The sequence below is a fragment of the Diabrotica undecimpunctata genome, chromosome 3, assembly GCF_040954645.1.
Source record: "Diabrotica undecimpunctata isolate CICGRU chromosome 3, icDiaUnde3, whole genome shotgun sequence".
In the NCBI taxonomy this organism is placed as follows: Eukaryota; Metazoa; Arthropoda; class Insecta; order Coleoptera; family Chrysomelidae; genus Diabrotica; species Diabrotica undecimpunctata.
In genome coordinates, this window is record NC_092805.1 from 127,010,745 (window position 1) to 127,026,267 (window position 15,523).

Here is a 15,523-nt window from a genome sequence, read left to right on the forward strand (position 1 = left end):
CGTATTTCGTCCGTCCACCATTCAGTTCTCCTCATGCTATTATTTGCTATTTTTGTCTGCCCGCAAGTTTCTTTAGCAGCTATGATTAAGTTGGTCTTGAGATTTTCCCACTTTTCTTCTATACTTGCAGTTTTTGCCCTACCTTTCAAAATATTGTCTAATTTTTCTTGGAATATCTTCTTATATCTTTTTTCTTTTCATTTGTAGCTTTTTACTTTTTCATTTACTACCTTTCTCCTCTTTTCTTCCTTTTCTTTTGCTGTTCTCATTCTCATTATTACTAGATGATCACTGCCAATCTCTGAGCCTCTTTTCACTTTCGTGTCTTGTACTCTTTTCCATTTGTTGCTACTTACCAAAAAGTAATCTATGATTTAGTTTTCATTTCTGCTTTCTTGTACTCTCGTGTATTTGTGTACTTTTTTATGTTTAAATTTTGTATTTGTTATAACAAGTTTATTCTCCATACATATTTCTATTATTCTTTCACCATTTTTGTTTAGTATTTCTTCTCCTTCTTTTTCCATGCATTCCTCAATTCCATTGTTATTATTTCCGACTCTACCGTTTAGATCTCCCATTACAATTATATTTTCTTCCCCATTGTCAATTTACATTTGGAGTTTCTCGAAAAATTTATCCTTCTCTTCCTTTTTTGCATCTTCATTTACTCCGTAGGCTGTTATTATTGTCCATATTTCCTCGTCTATCAGTTTCATTTTTAGCGATAATATTCTCTGGTTAACATATGTAAAGTATTTATTGGGCGCCAAAATTTGTAAGTACCCTGTTCTCTCATATTCAAAATTGAATATAAAAATGTGACATTCGTTTAAGAAATAAACTGTCTTAGGAAACTATAATTTTGTCATTAGATTCGAAAAAATTAAAATAAAAATATAATACTGTTTTCTGTGATGACATACGATAATTAACATTGAAGATATTCATCCGAAACACAGACGTCATGACTAATGTGATCCAATAAAATGTATAATGCAATGTAAATGTTATAATCGAAATATGGCAACAATGGATAGAATCGAAATATGGCAATAAAGATCATACGATATACTTGATATTTTTTTGACTCTTATTGTAGTACAAGTATACACTATAATTGATTTTTTTTTAAATGGAGCACAATTCAAAAAATGAAAACAATGATATACCAGAATCATGAAATTAATGATTCGAAAACTCCCTAAACTGTCTGCACTTAACTTGTATATATTGTTTTATTAAAAAACCCTACCAAAATAATAATAGCTCTGGCGATTATTATTTTATTATTTCATTCACTGTAAACTTCTTAGATGTATATAATACTTAATATGATCCATAAACGGACTATTTGGCAATAAATTCTAAAAGTTATTACATTAACCTTTTGACTGCCATCCAAAATAAAATATTGTTAATCTCCATATGCCAGCAGGAGCCGCGTTACTGTCAGTCAATAGGTTAACAAATATTAGTTGTAACCTAAGAAAGCTAAAAACTAAACTATGGTATACGTTACTTTTCCACCTCCTTCTATACAAAAGTACACAAGCTTTGCACATCCACGTGTTGATTAAAAATTACATCTATAATCTTTAAAATCTCAATAACCATTTTTATTATTCTTACGTAAAAATGTGTTTGAATATACAAATTTAATGACAGTTTCTTATTGTAATTGATTGCAATTATATAACATCCGGTTGTCGAATAATGAAACACTCATATTTTAAGCGGAACTAACACAATCAATATTATCTTTAAATGATATTGCACGATAATTTTTCTGGTAATCTCAAGTGTTCAATAATTGTATCTTTCTCTTTTGAAGTTATACTTCTATACGCGCGCTCCACGTTGTAAATTTGTATGGGAGTGAATCTGTGAAATCATTACATATGTAAGATAATGAGTAAGAGAGAGACAGAAGATATATTTTCTCTCTCTTCCTCTCTCGAATATAAAAATGTTCCTTTTGTATATATAATTTAATATTATATATATTATATAAAGATATATATATATACATATAATATTATACATATAATAAAATATTTATTAATATTATTATTTAGGTCATATGTTTTGTATTATTTATTAAATTTTCATAATTATATTAGTCTTTTGTATTTCAAAATAATAATCTCAATAAATCACTGTATGATCCAGAACTGTCAATTTTGAAATACATTTGTGTCATGTCCTCGGTAGTATAGTAGTCAGTATCCCCGCCTGTCACGCGGGAGACCGGGGTTCGATTCCCAGTCCGGGAGGACTTTTTTTATTAATATTATTACATTATTGTCATTTTTAAATACTTATGGATATTGCATTTTAATTTGTATTGTATTATTATATGGAATTATGTTGCACTGTATTGTAGTGTATTTTTTATGTATATTATTATCATTTTTAAATACTTATGAATATTGCAGTTTAATTTGTATTGTATTATTATATTAATAACAAAATAAACAATGAATTTTACTGCAGAGTATGTATAAAAAAATTTTGCATTCAACTCCTTTCATACATATATGAAAATAAAAATATACATTTTCATCAAAATATTGATTCAATCCTTCATTGTTAGTAAGTTGTTATTAATTCTGTTTCTCTTTCTGCTATGTCTTACCTATAGAATTACATATGTAATGATTGTGCAGATTGACTCCCAAATAAATTTGTAACGGCGAATGCGTGTATAGAAGTGTAACTTCCACCGGCAGTCCCACTGGACTGCCACACCCGTTTTTTTTATGTTGCATCTCTTGTAAGAAAGTTGGCAATAATCGTGCCCGTTTATATTTTTGATACCGCTGACCTAATCAGGTCAATGGAAAATGGAACTATATTCAAACCATGTTCTAAAATTGTTATACAGATAATTTTTATGTACTATAGTTTTTTTACCACCCAATTGATTTTCTCTTTTCGTTCATATTAAATAAATCTTTCTCAGCGTACATTATTTTTATTAAGTACACACCTAAAGGGTTAAATCTCTTTTCGCTTAGGGACCGTCACAACTAGCTCATCATACCCCGAGATTTACTACGACTAATGCGCTCCCCAATCCCAGGATGTAACATCTTCGTTCAGAGCACAAATAATCCCTTAAATCTCCAGTGGACCGAAAATTCCAATACCGATTCGGACCAACTGCGGGTCACAAATAATGCAGATTTTCAAGAAAGATAATCAGTGATCAACCGTAGGAGCGACCTAATATCTGCCGCAGTTGTACACGAAACTTCAGGAAAAAACAATTCCAGACCACGTTCTGTAAACCCAGAGTGGAGAGACAAAAAAAAAAAGATATAATTAAAAGTGAGTTTATGCATTAGAGGAATAGAAGTTGCACCAATTGATATCTAACAAGAGAGAATAGGTTAAGATGGTTCAGGGATGTTCAACGATGAGACGCTAATCATCCAATACGAAGTATCGCTGATCTGCTAGTTCCTGGAAGAAATAGGAGAGAAAGATCAAAGAAGACCTGACAGGGGAAGACCCTTAAGCAGATCATTTCGGTAAAGGAGATTGATATTGGTTTGACTCAAGATAGAAATAAAGAAATGTAATTAGGGAAACCGACCCAGCAAGAGGACTTGTGGGAGCGTTATTGATCATCTGTTCATTAAAAGAACAGTCCAATGGAACCAGCTGGACTAACGTAATACCCTACACCGATAGAGAATATACACTTAACGAAGAAGATTGCGAAAATAAGATTTCGTTAAAAGAAGGATTGCATGGATAAAAAAGTAGAACACAACATAAGGACACCTTACGGTGTTTTGATTCCAAAAAATAAGCTTTTATCATGCTCGGTATATTTCAATTATAAGTGAATGTTGCTAACCAGCTCGTGGAGTTATTGTACATCTTTGAAGGAATGTAGCCTTTTTTGATGGTGATAATACATTTTTTTCAGGTTTGGCATTGTTTCTTCCGGACGTTTTATCTGTAACTGCGACATACACTACCAAAGACAAAGCGGAAGTTGCCCGACTGATTGAGACATTTATACTCTTCGAGGTATCGTACCGTTCGCGTCATAAAAAACTGGTACAACTCTTATAACCGAAAATCGTGTTTTTCAAGTTGTGTAAGTTGAGCTTTTCACATGTGTCATTCTAATTTGGAAGGCAGCGTTGCCAGTTCAACGAAAATATGATATCAAACCAGCTAAAAGCATTCTCGATCAGTCAGTCACATTTATATTTAAACATTTATTTAAACATACATCTTAAAAAATTCTATTAATTTTGAAATTTTCCATTATCTCAGTACCCATACATTGATTGGTGTTTTATTATAATTTATGAAAATATTTCAATTCAAAAATAATGATAGATAATAAATCTAGACATGATTTTAAATTATTGTTTAATTTCAAATCGAGAGGTGTGATTGGTTTCTCGTAAAGTGTAGCAGCACAAAACTGTATTGAGTTGTGGAATACTACAGTAAATAAAACCCACTGGAAAAATTTAAAATTTAATTTGAAATTAATAAAAAGTGAATAATTTTTGCAGTGAACAAGTGTGGAATTTAAATATATGTATTACAATTCGAAAAGTTAATATTTTGTCATAGCTTCATTATTATTAATCACTTCTTGTAATCTTCTGGGAACTGAGTTTATAAAATTTAGTGACAAATTTTCATCTTCGGCCAAGCTTTCCCAGGTTTCTTCAATGATGGTCCATAAATGATCCCTGTTTTGGGGAACTACATTTAATTTTTGTATTTTGTTGATCATAAGTCCCCAAACGTTCTCTATTGGATTAATATCTGGATTTTTAGAGGGCCATGGAAGAACTTCAATGCTATTTTCCATAAGGTAATCCCGTACACGGTGGGCTGTGTGGATTAAACAGTTGTCATGCTGGAAAATAAAATTATTGTTGGGGAAAATTTCTATAACCGATGGCAACATCACATTATCTAATATATGTAAATAGGTTTCAGTATTGAATCGTCCTTCAATTCTCCAACATATTCCTAAACCTCCTCTATACATCCAAATTCAAACATTTACAGAGAACCGTCCGGACTTATCACTTGATAAAATATAGTTTTCGTTAAACCTATTTCGAGGCGGTCTATAAATCCTAATATGGCCATCATAATGAGACTGGAATACTTTTTTATCAGTAAAAATTACACTGTCCCAAAAATTGACTGGATCGTTTAAAACGTAATTTAAAGCAAATAGGAGTCTACTTTGTTTATGTTTCTCGCTAAATTTGTATTTTCGGGCGGCTGCACAATTTTTTAAATCTGTTCTTCTAATTCTCCTTAATGCTGTAGTTATAGAAGCATTAAAGTTTGTGTTAACTTTTGCTTGCCTTGCCGTATGGAAGGAATACGCTCTTAAATAATTAGTTAATGTTTCATCTTGTTGGGCTGTAGTAATAAGTGGTCTCCCACTCCCTCACCTTCTATCCAAAGTCTGCTCGTTTTCCCATTTTTTTAATGTTGTGGATTGTGGTTTTGCTTCTATTTAACTCTTGAGCCAGTTGTCGAATAGACCAACCATCTTCTATTTTTAAAATTATTCTCGTTTTATCAAACTGACTTAACTGACGGCATCTTTAAAAATTCACTTTGACAAACTTGTCAAATCTGACCGATGGCAAGCAATATTTTTTATGTTTAATCGTTCGGATATGTTCGGGAAGTTTTCATGCACTGATAACATCTATAGATACTAAACCAACATTTTTCAGTTACAAGAGGATTTTTTAAGACAGACGATGATATCTTACTCTGCTTAATTTTGAAAAAAATATGCATCTCAATGGGTAGGTAAATGTTTTTGTTTACATTTTATACATAATAATATAAAAAAAGTAATAGTCTATTTATAGATAAAAACGGATTACAATTAGGGTGTAGATTCAATCTCCATAAGGAACATAACAGTGCGATATTGGCTTGTAATGTAATACTGTCACGTTTTGAAAAGCATTTTTCGCCACGGATATTTTATAGTTTATAATCTACGTAGGATAAAGTATAATGTTAGTTTTTCATATTTATCGTTTAAGTTGATTTATGTAGTTTGCCTGTTACTAAACTTATTGACATAACATACAGTCAACAGTTTGTGTTCTGTAAGTAATTGAAGTATAAAATTACAGTAGATGCATTCCAATGTTCTCTGTGCCAATACCCTAAGTTTAAATATCGTTCAACATTTTGGACATTAACTCAATCCTCTCTCTGGTTTTTATTTATTAGATACGGTTTTCTGTTGTTAATAATAAAAATAATACCTATCTAAAGACTTTATACATTTTTGAATGTTATTTTTTACGTCTTACGTTTTATTTAAATTTACTGAAATTCCGTTATCTGTGATGGCAACAACGAATTGATTCACGAACCATTGTGTCCAGTCTGAACACAGGTTTACATTGGGAAAAAAAAGTGTACCAGTTTTATATGACGGGAAGTGTACTAAACCTTACAGTTGGACGTACCGGAAATTCATTCAATGGTGGCCATAATACCATATAACCATAAAGAAATAAGCCACATCGCAATTGTAAATTAACTCATTTTTACGTAAGATAATAATAATTCTAAAATCCATGCTTTACGTTGGAATTTTATCTCTTAAATACGATAGGATCGATTCTGTTCCCTGTTCTAATATTGCGTATCTCGGTTGTCTAAAAGGGTTTCCTTTTAATTCTAAAGATCTGAAATTAAATTTAAAAAAATTAAGTTTGCCAGTATTACACCGGGATAAATAGAGCTAAAAGAATTTTATTATAATATATTTATAGAATAATAAAAACAGGTACAAGACAATATCGAATTAAGTGCGAATCAACTTTTTTAAGAAAAACCTGTTAACGACGGTAAAAACAGCCAAAATCGAATACATCGACCACATCATAAGGAACAGCGAAAGATATGGATTGCTGCAACTAATTTTACAATGAAAGTAGAAGGAAACCGAGGCCCAGAAAGGCGAAGACAAATCTTTTCAGAGCAGCAGTGTAGAAAGTACAGATTGCCATGATGGTCGCCAATATCCGAAGAAGATAGCACTACAAGAAGAACTTGTTTTAATCTGTAGAAATGTATATGATAGATATATTAGCAATGGTATATATGTGTATTTTCGAAAATTATTTTGATTCCAAATTTGACACTACGGATATTTATGTCATATGTATCTGGAGTTATCTTTAACTTTGGTGACTAACGTATTGGCCTTAAATTCAATGTCTGTCTTCCTTGTGTGATCGAAGAGTTATCGCTCGTACAGACAACTGCTGAATAAGCACGACAAACACGCCGGGAAAGAAGAACACATACTTGAATGAAAAGAGAATGCTGACGAGAAATACACGAACTATTTACGAAAGTGAAAAAAACCAAAGCCTCAAGATGTGATAAGATGACAGCAGAAATAAATACCAGAGGTCAGAGAAGCGTGAAAAAAATATCGATATCGAAAAAATAATTTGTATATAGAATACCAGAACAATGGACGAGAGCAGTGATATATAAGAAGAGAGGAACACGCTAAAATGCAATAACTTATAGAGGAATATCGCTCCAAACGCAAGCCAAAAAATACACAGCAAGATAGAAGGTATGCTAAATATATCTGATTTTTAATAAAAAAAAATAGACAAAGCACATGTGGAATTGATCACCACTTGGTCAAAGCTAAAATAATTCCCCTTCGACTAGCCAAGAAAAAAGAAGATGCGCAGGAGCAAAAAAAACAACTCTGGAAATTAAGTACAACTTGGAAATCTTTAACAATGAATGTTTAAGAATAATGTACAAAAAACAATTAGATGAAAACTCATAGGTGAAAACTTTGATAGTGTAGAGGACCAATACATTTATATAAAATAATGTTTAAAAAGTGCAGCAGAAAAAGTGTTGGGCAAGTATGAAATGACAGAATAAAGAAAGCCCTATTAGTGGGATGAAGAACTCGAAGAGAAAATAAAAATCAAACGTGATAAATTCAACACATTTTTGAACATAAAAACGGATTAAAGTAAACACAAATACTAAACAGCTCAAAGAGAGGCACGAAGGGCAATAACCTAAAAGAAAAATGAATGATGGGAGAAAAACTGCTCCAGAATTAACACTTGTATGAGAGGTAGCAGAAGTACCGAAAGCTGGGAAGTACTTAATTCTCTTTGAAAAGAAAAGACTAAATATATCATCTCTCCTAATAGCCTACGTGAATGGGACGAATACTTTGTAAAACTACTGACGGAGGAAAGGGCAGATAATCTACAAACACCACAAACATACTCTTATGTATAAGTAAATACAATAGCATCCCCGGATTGACAGTAGACAAGTAACACAAGTATGTCAAATGTCGAAAAACGGAAAATCATCAGGTCCAGATAATGAACCACCCGAACTACTAAAATACGGAACTGACTAACTATACAGGCAGCTAACCAGCACGTATCAAAAATGTATAAATGGAGAATGGAGAACATCGGTCATATCAATCATACATAAAAAAGGAGCTAAAGACATATGTGACAACTACCAACTACTAACTTTAATCAAGGCAGTGCAAGAATTCTATAAAAACAACACGAGCAAAATAAAGATAGGCCAAGAGATACCCAAAAGGTTTGTGGTAGACAAAGGACTCAAACAAGGATGTTGTCTGTCCCCGATTTTGTTTAAGATCTACTTGGAGCAAGCACTGAAGACGTGGAAAAGAAAATTTAGTGTCATGGGAATCACATGGAAGTAAAACAGTTTACCTATCTTGGAAAAATAGTTAACGAACAATGGGATCGCACACTTCTTCTTCTTTCTTTTTCTTTGTGTGCCGTGCTTGCATTCAAGCGTTGGCTATCGTCATATTGACAAGCTGATGAAATGATTCTCGGTCGGCAGCTAGATGAAACAGTTCCTCGACCGTTCGACCTGTCCATTGTCTGATGTTACGCAGCCAGGACAGTTGTTTTCTTCCGACCCAACGTTTTCCTTCGATTTTGCCCTGAATGATTAACCGGAGTAAGCGATATTTAGGTCCTCTCATTATATGACCGAAGTATTGGACCTTTCTCATTTTGATGATGTTGATCAATTCTCGCTCTTTGTGCACGGTCTCTAGCACGCGTTCGTTAGATATGTGTGCTGTCCACGGGATTCTGAGCATGCGACGGTAACACCATAACTCAAACGCTTCTAACTTTTTATTTTTGTTGTCCAGGTTTCACATCCATAGAACAAAGTGGACCAGACGTAGCACTTCAATACTCTTAGACGTGTGGTCAACGACAGACTTCTACTGCATAATACGGATCACACACACAAGAAGTAAAATGTAGAATCGAGAAGGCTAGGAGTGCATTCAACAACATGGCCAAACTCTTTAAAAGCCACAACCTTAATCTGGATATAAAAGTAAGGCTCCTACAATGTTATATCTTCTCGATATTATACTACAGAGTTGAATCCTGGACACTCACTGAAGCGATGGAGAAAAAACTTGCAAGCCTTCGAGATGTGGCTATACAGAAGAATTATTATAAGGATATCATGGACGGACAAGATAACCAACGAGACTACTACGAAGAATGGGGAAAGAAAGAGAAGTGATGTATACGATTAAAAGGACAAAGGTAGAATATCTAGGACAGATAATGAGAAACGACACTAAATACAGATTACTGAAAATAATCCTTCAAGGCAACGTATTCGGAAAGCGAGGCATTAGGAGAAGAAGAGTATCATGGTTAAAAATACTGAGGAAATGGTTCTCCACAACAACAACTAATCTATTTAAAGCATCAGTTAATAAAATAATTATAGCCAGAATGATCGCCAATATTCGAAACGAATAGGCACCAAAAGAAGAAGAAGAATGGGAATCACTCTAAACAACACCACATGGTACACACTATGCTTTATAGACGACCAAATATGACACACAAACTTATTCAGGAATATCAGAAATGGGGCTTAGATGTAAATGTCAAAAAACCAGAATACATGTGTATAGGACGAGAACAACAAAATCTAATTATGGAAGAGCAACACAAACAAATAAATCACCGTAAAATGTATAAATATCTACGCATACACACAACCAACGACGGAAATTCGGATGATTAGATTAAACACTGAAATAACAAGAAAAGATAAGTCATTAGGCAATTGAACAGCATACTGTGGGATAAAACAATTTTGAGAGAAAATAAATACAGAATAGCATTGTCAAAAGTATTGTTAGATACGGAAGCGAAATATGGCCACTGAAAGAGAAAGTCGTAAAGAATTTGGAAGCAACAGAAATTGATTATTGGAGGAGAGCGACCGGTTAATGAAGATTAGACACAGTAAGGAACGATAAAATTCAAGAAATCATGGGCGTTAAACATAGAATAACAGAGGACATCAGAATCAACCAACTAAGATGGTACGGGTACGTACAAAGAATGGATGACAGCAGAATCCCAAAAAAGTATTAAACTGGACACTGCAGGGAAGGCGAAAGAAGGACAGACCGAGATTAAATTAGAGAGAAGGAATCGACAAGGAAATAAAAGCGAGAAGAATAGAAGAGTACCTTCTGAATGACCGCGACCAATGGAAACTGTATGAAAACGAAAAGTATGGGAATATCAGTGAAGATTCAGAAAATGGAGGTACACTACAGACCATATTTGTAGTAAGACAAAGAGATACTTATAGCACCTCTGTATTTTTCAAAGAACCATTGTGACAAGTAGTTCTATTAAACACCAGACTCAGTAAAACGCAAGTTTAATTTTAATAAAAATTTATTCAAATAAATAACAAACAAAATAAAATTTACTTCTATATAATACGTAAAATAAATGACTACGTAATTAGGACCAAATTATACACGGTAATACAAGATTTACCCCTACGCATCTGGTATTTATAGATCTGGAGAAGGCTTATGATACAGTTCCTTTAAAACTCTTATTTAGTGTCTTGACGAAAACGGACCTTAGTAAAACATATCTAAAAGCAATACTGAACATCTATAAATGTCCTCAAAGCACTGTAAAAATAGGAAATACTTTCTCAAGGGTATTTACAGTAACGAAAGGCTTGAGACAAGGATGTTGTCTTTCCCCCACCCTATTCAAAATATATATCCAAGAAGCACTGCACCAGTGGAGACAAAAATGTGCGGGAATGGGGTTGAAGCTTAACAACCATTATCTGACAACGCTGTTCTTTGCAGATGATCAAGTACTAATTGCAAGCTGTGAAGAAGATGCAGATTATATGCTTAGAAAGCTCAAAGATGAATACGAAAAATGGGGGATGAGTATGAATATGTCTAAAACAGAATATATGCGAAAAGGCAGTGAAGACGAAGACCCGGATTTGGAAATTAGACAAATGAAAAGGTGCTACGAATACAAATATTTGGGAAGTATTATCTGCAGTAAAGGAACAACGGAACGAGATATAGACTATAGAGTGCAACAAGGCAGGAAGAGTGTTCAAATTCTGAATTCGATACTTTGGTCCAACAAAGCTACCATGAGAACTAAAATGACTATCTACAAAGTAATTGTAGAGCCCATTCTTACATATGGAGCAGAATGTTGGCAAATGACAGTAAAAGGAAAGAAAAAAGTTAACACGGTTGAAATGGACTACCTAAGAAGAGCTTGCCGTATATCAAGAGTAAAACGTATACCTAATTCTGAAATTAGAAGAAAAACAGATAGAGTACATACAACTTCTGAAAGAATAGAAACTAGACAGTTAATATGGTATGGACACGTACAGAGGATGGACGACAACAGATGGCCAAAAAGAGCTATGGAATACAATCCAAGTAATAGAAGGAAACGAGGAAGACCAGCCAAGTCTTGGATACAAGGTGTTATGGAAACCATGAAAGACAGAGCTATTGATGAAGACACCTGGAGAGATAGAAAAAGATGGCGATCGAAATGCAGGAAGAGGCAGAAGCTGTAGGATCCCCGCTTATATATATATATATATATATATATATATATATATATATATATATATATATATATATATATATATATATATATATATATATATATATATATATATATATATATATATATATATATATATATATAATACAAGATTTCAGAATAACTTCGAAATTAGTTAATTTTCTTAAAAAAATCGCAATAAAGATGGATTCACGCAAGGAGATGCGCTCTAAAAAACACTCTTCAATCTTACTTTGGAACTTTTAAGTTATTAGAAAGACAGCAATAAATACAGGAGGAACAATTTTAAAAAGTTGTAGATTTAGAAGAGATGGTTAGTTATTTCAAATATGCGGCGCTAAATAAGGTTTTAAAAGAGAGAGGTTTTAGTTTTTGAAAGAGTTGATTTAAATACCTTGGGTTGGTATTGAGGTTTAAATATTGAGGCAGCAGAAAGAATTAAATATACTGGGAAACAAATGTTTCTACTCCCGCAACAACGAAACTAAATCTAAATTACTGGACATGAACTCGGACAAGAAACTTCTTCTTCTTAAAGTGCCCTCTCCTCAATGGAGGTTGGCTACTACAATTTTAAAATCTTCTCTATCTTCAGCTGTTCTTATTAGCTGTTCAAAATTTAGCCCTGTCCATTATACATATGACCATGGCCCTGTCCATTATATATATGACAAGAAACTAAGAAGAAAAAATTACAGATGGAAAAGAAAGAGTAGAATAAATCATCAACCATACAGCGAAGTAAGCTACTAAGTTGGATAAAGCGTATAAAAAGCACACAGTTCATAATAGTAGAAGTGCACAAAAAGTATTAAACGAGAAGCTACAGAGGAAAAGACCAAAAAGAATATGGTTCGATATGGTTCAAGACGTTAAGAATAAAAGAATGAGAAAGGCAAACAAAGGAGAGAAAAAATGGGCGAAGATAGTAATGAGAACTGGAAAGTATATCGAAATTATGTCCTCACCTTGAGCGACACAAACAAATGTATGGAAAACATGAAATGTAAAGGTTCTAAGGATTAAGTATATGGACTGTGGCCTTTTTTACGCCACGTAAAAAATGTCTGGAAACCCTAAGTGAAGACTATGACTCTTTATAAGCTGTTAGCAGTCAGTGATAATGATGACAACACAAGTAGAAATTGTCGAAAATATAATGACATTCCATTGCAGCAACTGCCTAGTCGGACTTTCAAATAAGCGAAGTATATAAAAGTATAAGTTAAGATTATTACCTTAATTGTTTAATATTTCCCAGCTCCGGAGGAACGTAATTAATACTGTTGTTACTTAGGTCCAAAGTGGCAATTCTTGTTAACATTTTTAAGTTATCAATCGGAATTTCGTCAATATTGTTATCATTCATAAGAAGTACTTCAATACCCACCATTTGAAATATACAATTTGGTATTTTCTTAAACCTAAAAAATCAGCAATATGTCACTAATACTTCTGATTATTTATAGAAGAAATAAAAAAGTAAATACAAATTAATATAAATTAGGCACAAGAAATATTAAAAAAAAATTGATTACATTTTTTTTTTGAATGGGCTATAGTCACTTAGCCGGACTTAACAATTTCATTAAAAGGAAGAGAGAGAAAAAAAAGAGCACTAAAGTAACAAAAGATAAAAATTAATAACGCATCAGATGGGATACAGACCAGATAATTCGCTTTTTGTCTAGGGACCCATCAAGACCTTAATTGCATTTGGACAACTAAGTAGATATGTTACAGCTAGGAGGTTAATAACTTTTAATACACTGTAAATCTTTTAGCTGGACATATGTAATATACATTGAGGTAAGTGTGGCAACTGCGCTTTCTCGAGTCTATGCCAATATCCTATCACACTAAGCAATGTCCTCGATAACTCGATAATCGACACCTTTAGAATCTGTTAGCTGTACGCATTTATTTTCAATTTGAATCGTGAAGCGAAGAGTATTATTTTAAAATGTTTATTTACACTTTTCCAAAAAAGGTTCAAATAATTAAATAGTATTATCAAGGCAATTCTTTTTCAGAATATAGATCTACATATTCTGAAAAAGAATTGCCTTGATAATACTTTCGAAACACATTATTGTTTACAAGATTGTACAAAATGTCACGAAAGAAAAGAGATGTCCTCGAAAGAGCAGGAAATCAAAAGTAGAGATGAAAATATTTGTGCTATCATTGAGGTGGATAACTCCAGAACCACTAGAAGTGTCGCCGGCGAGTTGGAGGTCCCGCATACCACAGTTAATAAAGTTTTAAAAAGATATGGCTTCAAGAGTTTCAAATATTCGAAAATTTAGGAGTTATTTCCGGAGATCAATTTAGTAGAATGAAGTTTTGTGAAGCTGCAAGGAATAAATCTCAAGAAAATGATAATTTTATAAAAAATATCCTTCAAAAAAATACCAGTACGGGGTCATCATATTTCTTCCAGAACGCGGTATTGGTCTCAGGAAAATGAATATAAAAGTATTGTACATCGGACCCAACGCCCTCAAAAACTTAATGTGTGTACCGGCATTTTAGGTGACCTTGTAATTGGTCTATTTTTCATTGAAGGAGTTCTGAATTCAGCTATTCAGAATCTCCCAGATGTACGTAAGATGTTTGGTACCAACAGGATGGCTGTTCCGTTCATAATGCGCGTATCGTCAGAAATTATTTTAACACATTTTTTCAGGATCGAATTATAAGCTAAATAGGCCAAATTAAATGGCCTACGAGATCTCCCGATTTGGCTCCCATGGATTTCTTTTTCTGGGGACACATTAAATCCACCATCTATGGCAACGACCTCGAGAGGGCACATAATGTAGTTGATTTAGAAAATAAATAAGAAATGCTTGTGCTACGATTACGCCACAACAGCTTGCAAACGTAAGACAAGCATTTTATGCTAGTCTAGGTTATTGTCTTGTAAAAGAAGATGGTATATTTTCAATTTCTTTAAATTAATTATTTATTTGTGTTTAACTACTTTTAGAGTAATACTTTTTCGTTTTTCGGTGGGCATAGCCCACAATAAATTTTTTAAAGGTTTTTTAATTGCATTGCAATAACTTTAAATTATTTCCGTAGATTTACGAAGCAGAATTAACACCCTCGATGTACACGTAACAGTCTTAATTAATAATAAAAGTTAAAACGTCTGCGGCATTGACGACAGCAGTGAGCTCGAGAAAGCGCAGTTGCTACACTCACCTCAATGTATATTACCTATGTCCAGCTGAAAGATTTACGTACTGTATATTAAATGTCAGTGTACGATATCGGTGGAAACGAACGTTATATGAATTCTTAAGAACTGTTCCTAGTATATTCACAGTAATATTGATAAATAATTTGTCTTTACATAAATTACAGACCGACTCAACGTCTATTTTTAAAATACGCTACTTAACCATAATAAATATTTAAAATAGTTAGACCAGAAACAATATAATCCAGAAACTCTGTGGGTCGAGATTGGCATCCTCGGTATTGAAGAGCATCAGCATCCTCATTCAGGT

At 33.0% G+C, this 15,523-nt stretch overlaps 1 protein-coding gene across 2 annotated transcripts in view; it reads right to left on the reverse strand.

Annotated features, from left to right (window-relative positions):
• Positions 1-5,916: 5,916 nt before the first annotated feature.
• Positions 5,917-15,523, reverse strand: part of LOC140437390 (leucine-rich repeat-containing protein 40-like) — a 46,209-nt gene continuing 36,602 nt past the window's right edge. Inside the window, exons 10-11 of one of the 2 annotated variants that reach the window (XM_072526893.1) lie at positions 13,244-13,429; positions 5,917-6,719 (exon numbers count right to left, since the gene is read on the reverse strand). In XM_072526893.1, coding sequence (XP_072382994.1) covers positions 6,614-6,719; positions 13,244-13,429 — 292 coding nt within the window. In that variant the 3' untranslated portion in view covers positions 5,917-6,613. Of the gene's footprint in view, positions 6,720-10,905; positions 11,020-13,243; positions 13,430-15,523 lie in introns of those variants that run through there. The other variant, XM_072526895.1, reaches the window with a different exon arrangement.